Source organism: Sinocyclocheilus rhinocerous, unplaced genomic scaffold, assembly GCF_001515625.1.
Source record: "Sinocyclocheilus rhinocerous isolate Xijiao unplaced genomic scaffold, SAMN03320098_v1.1 scaffold677, whole genome shotgun sequence".
In the NCBI taxonomy this organism is placed as follows: Eukaryota; Metazoa; Chordata; class Actinopteri; order Cypriniformes; family Cyprinidae; genus Sinocyclocheilus; species Sinocyclocheilus rhinocerous.
In genome coordinates, this window is record NW_015633185.1 from 2453390 (window position 1) to 2467320 (window position 13931).

The 13931-nt window shown below is 36.8% G+C and overlaps 2 protein-coding genes across 7 annotated transcripts in view; both read right to left on the minus strand.

The window, feature by feature from the left end:
* Positions 1 to 9954, minus strand: part of LOC107743572 (bifunctional heparan sulfate N-deacetylase/N-sulfotransferase 2-like) — a 150893-nt gene extending 140939 nt beyond the window's left edge. For all 3 annotated transcript variants that reach the window (XM_016556892.1, XM_016556889.1, XM_016556888.1), the window contains exon 1: positions 9813 to 9954. The gene's annotated coding sequence lies outside the window, so the exon portion shown is untranslated. The remainder of the gene's footprint in view (positions 1 to 9812) is intronic.
* Positions 9955 to 12252: 2298 nt separating this feature from the next.
* The window catches only part of LOC107743573 (zinc finger SWIM domain-containing protein 8-like), a 46002-nt gene continuing 44323 nt past the window's right edge, over positions 12253 to 13931 (minus strand). For all 4 annotated transcript variants that reach the window (XM_016556893.1, XM_016556896.1, XM_016556895.1 and 1 more), the window contains one exon: positions 12253 to 13136. In XM_016556893.1, coding sequence (XP_016412379.1) covers positions 12933 to 13136 — 204 coding nt within the window. In that variant the 3' untranslated portion in view covers positions 12253 to 12932. The remainder of the gene's footprint in view (positions 13137 to 13931) is intronic.

Sequence of the window (13931 nt, forward strand, 5' to 3'; positions counted from 1 at the left end):
CTAGTCTACAATACAACAGATAATATACAAGACCGCAATAATATACACAATGACCTGAAGGATCTGTGTGTTCATTCAAAGAAAGGTTTTCCTATGGATTAATTAGAAAAGAGTCCATTTCTACTGGGCACTGTGTCTCTCTCTAATTCAAAGGCAGCGATTTTCCCTACTCACATTCCATTAGGTCGTAAATGTATCTGGTGTCAGGGTTGCCATGGTAACCAGGGTCCTGGGCCTTGTTCACAGACAACTTGGCACCCAGTATGTTTATTGGGTGAGGGGTCTGTGAACGTTTGTTAATCTAATGAATAATTGATTTGTTAAATCAAATGAGAAATGGTGTGTCTGATTGGTCCAGACGCTACACCGGTATTCGGTATGAACCAGTATACCGCCCAGCACTACTTCATCTATTCTCATTTGATTAGCACACACTTAAGAGCGTATTTCTTTTCAAACAAGGTGTACACGTAATTAATATTCATGAACAAAACCTTAGTCAAACTTGGAAATTACAGCATACTCCAATCAATATGAAAAAGCGGGAAAAAGTAGTTTATAAGCTCAACATAATATATTGATATATTGCGTTACTTTCACTAGTAACTAACAAACTTTAATGCATTATAATGCAGATCACAGACCATAAGACAAAATGCATTCAAATATTTATGTTGATTATTCTATACAATATTCATATATTCAATATTCACAAAGTACTGATCTGTAACATAATGAAGCATTATAACGGTTTTGTGAAAAACTGATGAAGTTATTATGAAGTGTTAACAATAACCAGACACCAAGTAAAATATTAAAACTTTCTACTTATAAAAGGACAAGTTACTTAACATGTAATGTATTATGATATGTTTCTGAATTTTATGGCAATCCGTAATTCAGTTATTCAATACTTGCTTTGTAAATGTTATATTATGACATTAACATTAGACTCATTAAAACTTTGTGTTCATAAAAATAATTAGGCTACACTTGGGGGTAGGGCTGTGCGATTTGGGGGAAAATATCAAATTGTGATTTTTTTGACAGATATTGCGATTGCGATTTGATTTGCGATTTTAAATTTGCAAAGTCAAGCTTCAGCTCAATATTGTCAATAATGTGCAGCACAGTATGGGTATCATTACCCTGCTGAGATTTCATGGGGCACTACATCAAATTTAAGGTTGTGCATGGCACTGCACTAGAAAAATGACTAAGGAATCACAGAGGCCTTGCTTGCAATCCAACTGCCACAACAAAAAACTAAAACACTAACCAAAATACAGGCAACCTGTGTGGTGCTCTTATTTAGCCATGAAAACTCAAAATATATTGTGACAGTACTTTATGTCTCAAGGATTCACTCTCTTCTGAAAATGTGAAGCAACGGCAAACGCTTATCGATTTCTTTCCTTTGTAGAGCCTATAGACATAAGTATCACTTTAAAGAGGAGAGAACCCCAAAATGCTGAGTGTGTGTGTGAAGTCTAAGTAATAACATTCTGTATCTCAGCAGTCAGGAAAAGTGCACAGCAATTGATTTAACTCTTGAAACATTATCCGGAATCAAATGAAGCCTTCCAGAAATAAAGTGTGGAAAATGAAGCTGTCAGCAGGCATACAAACTCAGATGAAAAAAGGAGGAAAATAAACCATGGGATTGTGTTACCCTTTGGAAGAAGACTAAACAACACAGATTAGAGAGAAACTCAACCTGTCATGAGGTGTCCATATTAAGCGTCAGTAGAGTCTAAAAATCATAGTGAATCTTGATATCATGTCAGGGTTTCCCAAATGAAGGTTCATGCAATGATTTGGGAAATTGTGTTGGAAAAGTACATGTTGAATGAATACTAAACTATAATTGAATTAAAATTAAATAAATAAAACTACTTTTTTCATTTTTAATCTCATTTAAATAAAAAAAATTTGCAAATAAGATTAATAAAGAAGTAGGTTGTCTAAACAAGCTCAAACACTGAAAGCATTTCTCATAAGCACATTTGGGAGCCTCTGTACGAGACAAAAGGAAAGCAAGTTTCCATGTCGAAATTGTGATGCACTGACATGTATCATTTTGCAAGAGATGATACAAAATTTGGAAGTTAAAATGCACAACAACTACAAAGACATACACAGATGTGACTCAGGACAAGCAGAGGAGTAAAACATGAAATGCAGCTGCCGCAGCCTCACTGAATTCAATCTCTCTATACTACACTGAAATGTATCAAATCTCAGAGGAATACCTGACCTTGAATTGAAGACAAGTTTAGTGCATTCAAATCAGTTCAGCTATTGCTTGATTGCTCAAACTCAATAATTGAGGCAGTATGTCAAGAATGTTCAATGCCTTGGTGTTCTTGGCAGTAAATGTGCGCAGCCATACAACATATCAAGTCCATTCCACTGAGGTAAACGTGGTCAAAGAGAACTTTTACGAACAGAACTGATGTCAAATACAAACAAAAGAACATTTTGCATTAAGGAAGACTTTCATTCAAAAGATGAACAAACAGACTTCTTCAAGCCAAGCATGAGGACTAAAGTGAGAGAGGGGTTTCATCTTGAAAGAGTAGAAGTGCTGCTCTTTGTAGCAGCCCCTGTGTAAAAGAGCTCTTGATGGGAAGGCAGAAAACCCCTGAAGAGATTAGAACAGCTAATCTTCCGCTGCTACTTCAAAAATGTTGTTTTTCTGAGTCCTTTGATCTCTCATTTACAGATAATTGAATCAATCTACCATTTCTTTAACCTAAGGGGTAAAAGCATTCCAGAGGTGCACTACCCACCCCTTTCGTCTGTGTTGACTGATTAATACTGGTCTGCGGCAGACTTTCATTAGCATGCATTTCAGATGGGACTCTAGTGGGTATGATGATACACATTTATATACATATCAGATTATTTGTTATGGTATTAAGTTTGGATATTTTGATAATCTTCAAAAAAATAAAAATTCCACGGTCAGATGGATGGAAGTGCTACAAGTAATGACACTTTCCACCTCCTCGTTTTTTTCCTCAGATGTGTGATAAGATTGGATAGCGGCATGGCACAGGATGGATCACTTGAGTGAGCCACTGGACAGCACAGTGCAGGCCGCTAAACCCGTGTGACCCATTTGACTTCTGCTGTGAATGTTCTACTTTAAAGCCCTATGGAAGAAGTCAAACATCACAAACAGCCTGGTATTCAGAACAGAGGGGGAAATCTGACCTTGTTTTTCCAATTTTGATTTTCCAAGAGAGGACTTAAATCATTAAGGGCCTGATGAAAAGAAATAATATCTGTTAAAGAAAAAAGAATCACTTGAAGCACATGCAGTACTAACTCAGTAGTGATCATCTACTCATCACTCTTAAAAATAAAGATCCTTTGTTGGAATATATGGTTCTACAAAGAACCTTTAACATTCATGCAACCTTTTCACGCTCTTAAAAAAATCACAGCAATGCCACAGAGGAACCATTTTGGGTTCACTAAAGAACCTTTCCAGTGTTTTCCATTAATTACCTATACTCTGCCACAGTCTCGTAATGAACCAAAAATGTTTTTACACTTCTAATAATAACCTAAAATGTCTTTGACATGGTGTTGAGTGTCATTGCTTTTGCAAAGAATCTGTCAAATGAACTAAAAGTGAAAGTGCAATATGTTTCAAAGCACTGTGCATGTTTCAAAGCAGCAAACTCCATCTCTCCATGTGCTGTGAGTTTAATGTGTATTTAATGTGGAAATGCAACAGGCACCAGTTATGCATTATTTTCACATTCGCATTTTGTCATGACGCACACTTGTAAACCTGTGTTCACTGAAACAGCAGGTTTCTGCCAATAACAAGGCATTAATTTTTTCAAGTAAAGAAATTAAGAGAAAAGTACTGTAATTTTCCTATCGTAAAGTAAAATAATATAGGTATTATAAAATATTCATTTCTCATTTACATTTTCCAGTTGAGTAGTATTACAATAGCAATATTATACTGTCTAGTGATAATACTAACTACTACTACTTATAATAATATAAAAGTATTATTATTAGGCTTTTTAAAACACCAATGTAATGTGAATGTAATTTAGATTGAAACACTATCACAACTAAAAAAACAGGTTTGAATCCACTTTTATAGTCCAGGTACAATGCAAGTTAATGCAAAGATATTTTACTCCGTTCCATTTAGACACTAAAAATGGGTTGCATCTCTTAATTTTGAACTGTCAAAGTGCACCAGGTCTCGTTTACAGCATCTCAGCAAAAAAAATAAAAAATCAGAAACTTATTTTTCTGAGTGATATGTTAAAGGGGTCATATGATGCGATTTCAAGTTTTCCTTTCTCTTTGGAGTGTTATATTGCAATTAGCTCTATTTTTAAAAAGGTGTTAACTGTGTTAAGTTAGACTTGCACTCTAAAGCAGAAAACTGTCAAATTCAAAAGGTATGCCAGATGATCAATAATATTCCATAGATCCTAAGTAAGAATGATGCAATATTTAATAATTCTGTAAATCAACCAGCTCATGCATGTATGCTAGACCACTTTAATCCTAGGAGAAAGTATTTTAACATAGAACAAAAAAAATAACTCACAATAAATTACACACTATAATGTTTTCTGGCAGTGCTATAACCACCGGAGACAGACCGTATATGGAGATCATCTCTCTGACAAAGGCTTCTCTCCAGAAGGGAAGCTTGATAATGTGTGTCCAGCACAGGGCCTTCCAGATTATGAAGTTTAAATGAAACAACACACAACCCCCTCACCTGTGAATCAGCACCAGGAGAATAAGGCTTACAAACGAGGATAGGAGAATTATGCTTACCCTGCATGGCTATTCAATCAGTCACACCCAATCTTATCCCTGGAGAAACTTCAAGAAAAAAAATAAACAGATAGAAAGGCGATCCACATCTGTGTGGAGAGATAGATCGCATTAGAAAGAGACATGACATCTTGTGGCATGTAGAAAGAATCCATCTAATGGGGTTCAAACCAGGTGAGATTTGCTGGCAAAATGGCAGATAAACAGAAAAGCATAAGGGAAACGGGGGGTAAAATCATGCAACTGTGTTTTTGAGAGGTGTGCAAACAAATGAAGAGAAACAAAGAGCTCTCAAAAAGCATGTAACCTAAAAATCAGCCTTTGTCAAAAGGTCTGATCAAGCTAACAAATCCATGTTTACAGTTTAACTACAAATAATAGCTATGTATATCCAAAAGAACCCTTAATAGACTTCAGCATTATCACTTATCTTAGTACACGCTTGTGAAAAGAGCCGCAAACTCCCACTCTTAAATTATATAACAAAAATAAACAGATAGAAAGGCGATGCAATTTTTTGTAATCCACAGCTGTGTGGAGAGATAGATCGCATTAGAAAGAGACATGACATCTTGTGGCATGTAGAAAGAATCCATCTAATGGGGTTCAAACCAGGTGAGATTTGCTGGCAAAATGGCAGATAAACAGAAATGCATAAGGGAAACGGGGGGTAAAATCATGCAACTGTGTTTTTGAGAGGTGTGCAAACAAATGAAGAGAAACAAAGAGCTCTCAAAAAGCATGTAACCTAAAAATCAGCCTTTGTCAAAAGGTCTGATCAAGCTAACAAATCCATGTTTACAGTTTAACTACAAATAATAGCTATGTATATCCAAAAGAACCCTTAATAGACTTCAGCATTATCACTTATCTTAGTACACGCTTGTGAAAAGAGCCGCAAACTCCCACTCTTAAATTATATAACCATTCATAATTCATCATCCACTACATTAAAAAAATAAAAGATTGATCTCTTCAATGCCATAACCTGTGAAGATAACAAAGCTAATTGAAGCCCCACAGGCTTGCAGATGAAGGACGCTTTACGCTTATATCTCTGCTGGGCTGGCAATCAGCTCAGAACTGATCTGATATTAAACTAGCATGGCATTAATACTTGCACCTCTTGACCCCTACCATGCAACGATCCCTGCAGCATCCCTTTTTATTAATAACAAGAGCTATTTAGGCTCAGCATACTGATCCGTTGTTAAAGACCAGAGGAAGACTGGATGACCGTCCGGTTGCCTCTGCCTCTTGACTCAGTGAAGTGAGGGCAAAAAGAGGCTCTGCATGGGTACATGAAGCAGATTATTTACCGCTCTGGGCTCGTTCTCATGGCTTCAGACAGCGCACCTGATCAAAGCTACAACAACAGTCTTTCAAACATACTAAACTGACAACTGGAGACTGAGTATTTGTCTTGGTAGCTTGAATGTTGAAAAAAAAAAAATCTCTACGCTGAAAAATATTTGTAGAAAATTTTTCACTTAAAAATTGCCAGTAAATTTCACAAAGAAATTGCAACTAACATATTAAACGTGACATTTTTCAAACTGTGCTTAACCCTGGGTGAAGGTAAACACACTTGTAATTTAGAAGCGCTTTTTATGTTATGTTACGGCTAGATGATTAGCAACCAACAGCCAATCGTGTGCCTTGGTCAGTCACTGAAACACTGCTAAACATACAAGCAGTCATTTCAGAGTTTGAGGGGAAAATGTCAAATGGTCATGGAAAACATGTGAATTTGTGTAAAATGGAGACCGTTTCATTCTTACCTTTATAGTTCGAAAAGTCCATTATGGAAAACGTGATAGTACAGGCAATATATAATATGCAGATGCGCAACGCTAGAGCCTTTATGCAAACATGTACTGCGTTTGTCAATTCAATGGCACTGACACTGTGGATATGCAAATTAGAACGTTAACCTGGGGTTTAGTAATATACAGTGTGAAATATCAACTTATGAATGTCCAGGATTATGTTAACCCTGAGTATGAGCAGCATGAAACATGAAACAAGATAATCCGATATTCTGTTTAGTCAGTGTTTAGAATGACCCAGGGCTAACTATTTCAAGTGTAAAATTCCTTTTGTTTTATTTACAACTTTGAACAATCATTTTTACAGTGTACTGGACTGGAGTATACAGCGGCCTCAGTCATTTTCATTCCAACACTGAAATACTTCTTTTAACACTTACAGTCAGTTCTTCAGGAAAAAAATTAAAAATGTAGGATTCATATTATTACTGGTGTTGTTATTGCTATTATTACTTCTGCTGTCATCATAACTATTGGTTTGAAGAACTCTTCATCTCCTCAAGCATTCTTGGAGTGCTTCCTTCATTGCATGGCTCGATCAAGCTGCAGAATTCCCTCCTTGTCGACATCCCTCTCTGATTTCCCAGAGCTGCACAGGACCTGACTCAGCTCCCTGAAGATTAAACGGACTGAAAAAAAAAATCAGATCCCCTATATTCTGTTCTGTTCTTTAGTGGAAAGTGACAGTAGACTCAGTGGACTGCACTGCAGCAAAAAAGCACTTTCGCATTATCTATGCAAAAAAGGGTGCATTTCTTGGACACAACAAGGCTTTTAACGAGCACTAACATTACAAAAACGTTCATGTGATTACAAAGTTACAGACCTAGTCTTTCCAAAGGTCATTCTGAACTAGTGAGCGTGTAATACTATATGCATGCAATTAAGATACAGGAGTGAAATTAATACCAGCTTTAGGGAGATGAGGCTAAAGAAAGGAGCCTGGTCATTTGAAGTCATTAATCTAATGGGATTCTGGGTTCTTCTCCGGCTCTATTGAAACATAATCCAAGTCTTGTCCCACTTTCCGTTACACCCATAAATAAAAGTCTCAGCATAAGAGCCACCCCAGGCCCAACACTCATTTGCAAATTATCTCAGACATTTATAATGTTCTTGGGACAGAACCAAACTCACAATTCAATGCTAATTGGGTCATGGATGTGGGGACTCAGCGAGCTGAGTTATGGGTGATATTGTGGCATATATTTGTCCTGTTTTTAAACTTTTACACCACAGTCTGCACGGGAAACAGAAAGAGAAAAGAGGACAAACAAAAGCTCAAGAGACTCAAGTTTAAAATCAAGCTTTTTACAGCCATTATCAAACTACTTGATCTGTGAGTCTTCAATCCAATATTAAAAAAGGCCTCATGATGGAGAAAAACATTGTATGATCATTCATAAAAATCTCTCCAAGTTCTGTGTGGGCAAAAAAAGGACAAGCCAAGGATTGTGTTAAGTTTGAAAGCAATTTGACAATCCAAGTATCACTGAATCACAAGTCACTGAGATAAATTTGATATCAATCAAATCTCAATAATCTTAAAAAAAAAAAAAAACTGAGATTGAGAATGGAAATTTATATAGTATCATTTAACATCCTTTCCTTATAATTCAATATTCAACAAGCATAATGCATGATACAGAAATCTTACATTTTACCCAACACAAACAAAGGCTCAAGAGACATTATGGTTGTAAAAAGCTTGACTAGCCAACATGATATATGAGTCTTCCATCCAAAATTACCTAAGGATAAAGAAAATCATTTTAGGATCATTCATAAAAATGTCTCCAAATTACAAACCAAGGAGCATGTTAAGCTTAAAAGCTACTTGAGTATCTCTGAATCACTTCAGTTACTGATACACTTCATTTGTTATCCAACTTTTGATCATTAAACAACATATATAAAAATGTTAACTATTATTTGAAAATCGTTTCCTTATCATTCAATATTCCGAGAGCAGAATACATGATACAGACTTGTTATATATGCTACACAAATGTCCAAGGGTTGTTTTGGAAAGCTGACACGTGCTGTGACATGTTATACATCTAAAATGGTTTTAAACAAATTATTGTTGCAAATTCTTGCGTAATTAGCATGCACAGCATTAGAGAAACATGAAATATTTTTGCACTTTTAAAATATCCTAGAAAGGTTATTAAAATGGTGGAAAACACATTAGACATACACACTCCCTTAAACGTTTACATAAATTTTAAACTAAATCTTAGTAATAAAAATGGACACGTTATGCGTTAACAACCCACAAATACAGAGGCATCTTTTCTTAACGCAAGATCCAAATATGATTAAAAAAAAAATACCCAAACAACCCGTCATGCAGGCAAATTACTAAAAACACCCAAACAGTTCAAAGTATTACAAATCCAAGAGCATATTCTGTTAACGCTCAGCTAGAGCAACTCGCACTGAATTATCATTTTAAAGAGATTTTCAAAAACAACACAGCAGTGCAACTGCAGGCTGACACGAGATATTCTCGCCTCACCTTAAAAGAGAACAGAGCGTTGACTGAAGCCCGTGTAAAATTCATTACAGCCCAAAACGAGTCTCTATGGCATGAGCTGGCAGAGCAGCTCGGATTTTCTATGGACTGCGTAAAGGTGCCAATGCAGACTCAATCTGCCCATGAAGTTACAGAAACACATGCATTTAAATGCAACACGAATCCCGCTTTGCTTTTGTCCCAGCTGCTCTGAAACTCAAACTTAGACACGCTCTCACACACTCGGACACTGTTACTGCACATTAAGACTGTGTAAAGAGCAGGAAAGCGGTGATTTGTGTATGTGTTTAGTCACTAATATTACCTAAACACTTTCTGGATATGTATATGGAAATCAGTGACTATTCAAAACTTCCACTAAACTGCAAAACTCAACAGTCCCTTCTGCGGCTAGACGCAGCCTTTATACAAACAGCCGAGCTCGGAGAGAGGGAAATGTCACGGGGTTTTTTAAATACAGCAGCGTAAACTAAAATGGGTTTTAAATTAAAACATGTTGAGAAGTCGCTCCTCTAATTTTCTTCAGAACGAGGTTAGCGCGGCTAGCCGTAGCATTTCTTCAGTTCCGAAGAGGCAAGACCGCGGTTATTTTGAAGAAAACACAAACCATGACTCACCGATATAGTTTTCTTTGATACAGCTATCCGTAAGTGATCCTCAAAGGTTTAATAAGTTTAAAATGAGAGGTGAACTCAAACTCTCGTTGACAGCATCACTCTCTGAGCCGCCATCTTCACTCGGCTATGATGCTGCTTGCTTGTTGGCTCTAGACGCTCTACCTACCGAAAACTCTGGAACAAACCAAATCAGTCCGCCCGATGGGGGGAAACCTCCCGCTGCTCACAATTTCACATGACACCGTCTGAAAGCATTTTAAAAGATGAAGCTTAAGGTGGATGTGTTGAAATCTTTTAACTGAAAATTTGGAGTTATTAGAACAAAATAGATGTTAAAATACTATAAGGGATACATTTGTTAAATTAAAACCCCCGCACTGTGGTCAATTTCGAAAGACTTGTTTCCAAGAGTGCACCTCCGAGCGGATTTGTTTTATTTTTTTCAGGTAGGGGCCCAAACAAGGACCGGTGTGAGTATCGTGCATTATCTTTCTTGACACATTTGTTTTTAAAGCACATCCTACCTGAAGTGATTTGAGTAAACTGCTTACCATAAGCTTAAATGTATAGTGTAGCATTAACACATAAATCATGTGCAAGTGTCATTTGGCACCTAAACGAACTGCGTGATTGAATAAGCAAAGAATGTCAGTTTTGTGAATGTCAGTTCCTCATGTAAACCAACCGGAATCCCCGATAGACCACAACATTTCAGCAGTTTCAATATTTAACCTTCTAGCGCCCCCAGGCGATGAAAACCCCCTCGGTACAACGTTGATTCTCTCCAAGTCGAGGTCATTTCTGACACTTCTTGTGAATTTTATCAGATCCGTTCATCCCACTACCGATATAAACTACCGTTCAAACCTTTGGGGTCAGTAAGAGAAAGAAATGAATACTTTTATTTAGCAAGGATACATTAATCAAAAATGACATTAAAGACAACTTTACAAAATATTTATATTTTAAATGTATTATAAAAAATTTTAAAAAATCAGAAAACTATTAAGCAGCATAACTGTTTTCAAGAATGTGCACCAAATCAGCATATGTGACCCTGGACCACAAAACCAGTCATAAGGGTCAATTTTTTGAAATTGAGATTTACACATAATCTGAAAGATGAATAAATAAGCTTTCCATTGATGTATTGTTTGTTAGGATAGGACATTATGTGGTCGAGATACAACTATTTGAAAATCTGGAATCTGAGGGTGCAAAACAAATAAAAATATTGAGAAAATCACCTTTAAAGTTGTCCAAATGAAGTTCTTAGCAATGCATATTACTAATCAAAAATTAAGTTTTGATATATTTACAGTAGGAAATTTACAAAATATCATTATGGAACATGATCTTTACTTAATGTCCTAATGATTTTTGGCATAAAAGAAAAATCTATAATTTTGACCCATACAATGTATTTTTGGCTATTGCTACAAACATACCCCAGCGACTCAAGACTGCTTTTGTGCTCCAGGAGTAATAGCTGCTGAAAATTCAGCTCTGCCATCACAGGAATAAATTACATTCTAAAATATATTAAAATAAAAAAACACTTACTTTAAATGTTAATAATATTTAATGTATTTCATATCATTTCATAATAATATTACTGTTTTTACTATTTTTGATCAATTAAATGCAGCCTTGTTTTTCTATCAAAAACAAAAACTGACCAACTTTTGAACAGTAGTGTATATAATGGTTAGAACAACATAAACAGACACAGATAAACTCTCTTAGTGTTTTGATTGATCTTTATTAAGTAAACTCTACATTTTTAATATTGCTTTGTTCCAATTTAGTTTTTCTCTTTTCCCCATTTATTCTAGATTACATCCTCTCGCAATCAGCACAATTTATATTTATATAGATTTTTTTGTTTGTTTGTTTTTTCCCAACCAAGCTACACTTGAAGAATACAAAAATATCACAGTACATTTTCTACTCAGTCACTCTCCACTAGCGAGTTCCAAGCTGGGGCCGATGCTGGAAACGCGGGAATCTGGCAGTGGCATTTATAGACCACTCAACTAATGTTAGACGGAGGGGAGCAGTTAACCCATTTTAAAATGAGAACAGAAAAGTGAAATTGTGTGGTTCGACTAAACCTCGGAAATATTAAATTGCACAGATACCAAAGTCTATTAACGGTATCAGAAACAGCTAGAATTCAAATATAAAAGAACCCAATTTAAACGACACCAAGCCCGAATTGTTTTTGACTGAAGTCACCGCTGATGTCTTGAATTTCAAAAATTAAAGCTTGTGTAATCTGGTCCAGCCAGACTTCTCTGTTCCAGCACTCAAGCCACCAACATCTGACCGGAAAAAGGAACTCACAGAGCAGTCAGTAATAACATTCTTCCATTCTTCATCCTGCTCTCTGCAGACACACCATACTATACAAAATATTAAAAACAAAAGATAAAACAAAAACATTGAAGAATCCTCACCCGAACTTTGATTATCGTTTCATAATAAATGTCTCTTTTATTCTTTTAAAGTTGTGTTTTTATTCTCCTCATGTTTACAATGCCATCCACTATCCAACGTTGAAATCCTTTATGACCGATGGAGGCTCTGTTCTCCAGGGTAGAGGAATGTTGCAGAATAAGTCTGACATTTAGTGGTTTTGTTTAAACGTGAACCAAACATCAACATAGCAAGTGAAAACCTTTGTCCCTGTATTAACCATCTAAATGAACTCGGGATCACAAAGCATAGAAATCAGTGAATGAAAGATGTTAGGACTCGTAGATAAAACATAGATAGCCATTAAATTACGCGACTGAACACACCAAAAAAAAGAGAACAAAAATAAGATCAGACACAACACTGAGATCAACAACTTGATGAAGGAGGGACCCATTGACTGGAGTAATTCACATGCCCCAGTATCTCTGTACCACTTTCTCATGACTTCAGGGCCTGAAGGACTAAATGTTCGGTCATGTGAGTGGGCTTGTACAGGAAGTCGTCATGGCTACACTTCCAATCAAGGGGAACGGAGAGTGCTGTGTGCTGAGTGCTGAGAGTGCTGCGTGTCGGATTGAGCTGTGATAGTGGTCTGTGGGGAAGATTGGGCGTCTCTGTCCCTGCTGGTCTCTAGAGTAGTCAGGGTGAGAAAGTGGCCATCTCCAACGAGATCCGCTGCCATAGTTCTTTAGTCTGTTTGCCCCTCTTTAGGTTCTGCAGCACGTCATTGAACTGCATCATGCCAACTGGTGTCAGGCAAAACGCTCCGCGGGCACTTCGGATGATGTTCACAAAGTCGTCGTAGTCCGCAGGAGTCAGATGGATCAGCCTATGGTGGATATACTGGAACAAACATAAACAAGCAGTTGAACATGAATTCAGTCATTCAATAATGGAGACTGTTCCAAGGTCATTTTAGTTACAGATTAGTTTTTAATTTATGGACATCACCATTTTCTTTTTACAGTTTAGTAATCAGTTGAGGAATAAATGTTAACGTGTTAGGTATAAAATATGGTTATACGCATCTAAATTAAAACCATTTGAGCCAAATGTGTCAAACGTACAATTTGTAATCATTATGAATTGCAGTTAGCAAGCCTTTAATAATGTCACACATTACTGAGTGAAACAGAGCACGTAAGGGAACATAGCGATGAAAACGTGAGATGGATGGAAAAATCGTTAAAGGGGGGGTACAATGCTGTTTCATGCATTCAGAGTTGTTTACACTGTTAAAGAGTTGGATTCTCATGATAAGCATGGACAAAGTTTCAAAAAACAATTTGGACGTATGACTGAGTATTTCTGTGCCAAAAATCTGGTCCGGGTTCGTACAAGTTTCGGAGAGTTTTTTTCGATCGTGGCTCTTCATGACATAAACGAGGGTGGAACTCCTTATATGGGCAGCAACGGAGTGTCAGTTTTTGTGTTTGTTGACGAACGTTTTATAAACAAGGTCCAGTTCGACTCTGGATTTGCACATTGTTTGATACTGAAAGATGGAGCGGTCCCAGCTATAAAAGATCCCGGTCATGATTCAGAACTGCAGACGGTAAGTGAAACTGCATCAAATGTCTGTTGGCATTCGGCGCCCAAGTGCTCGTCACTCTTTAGCTCCGCCCACGGCGCGCCTCC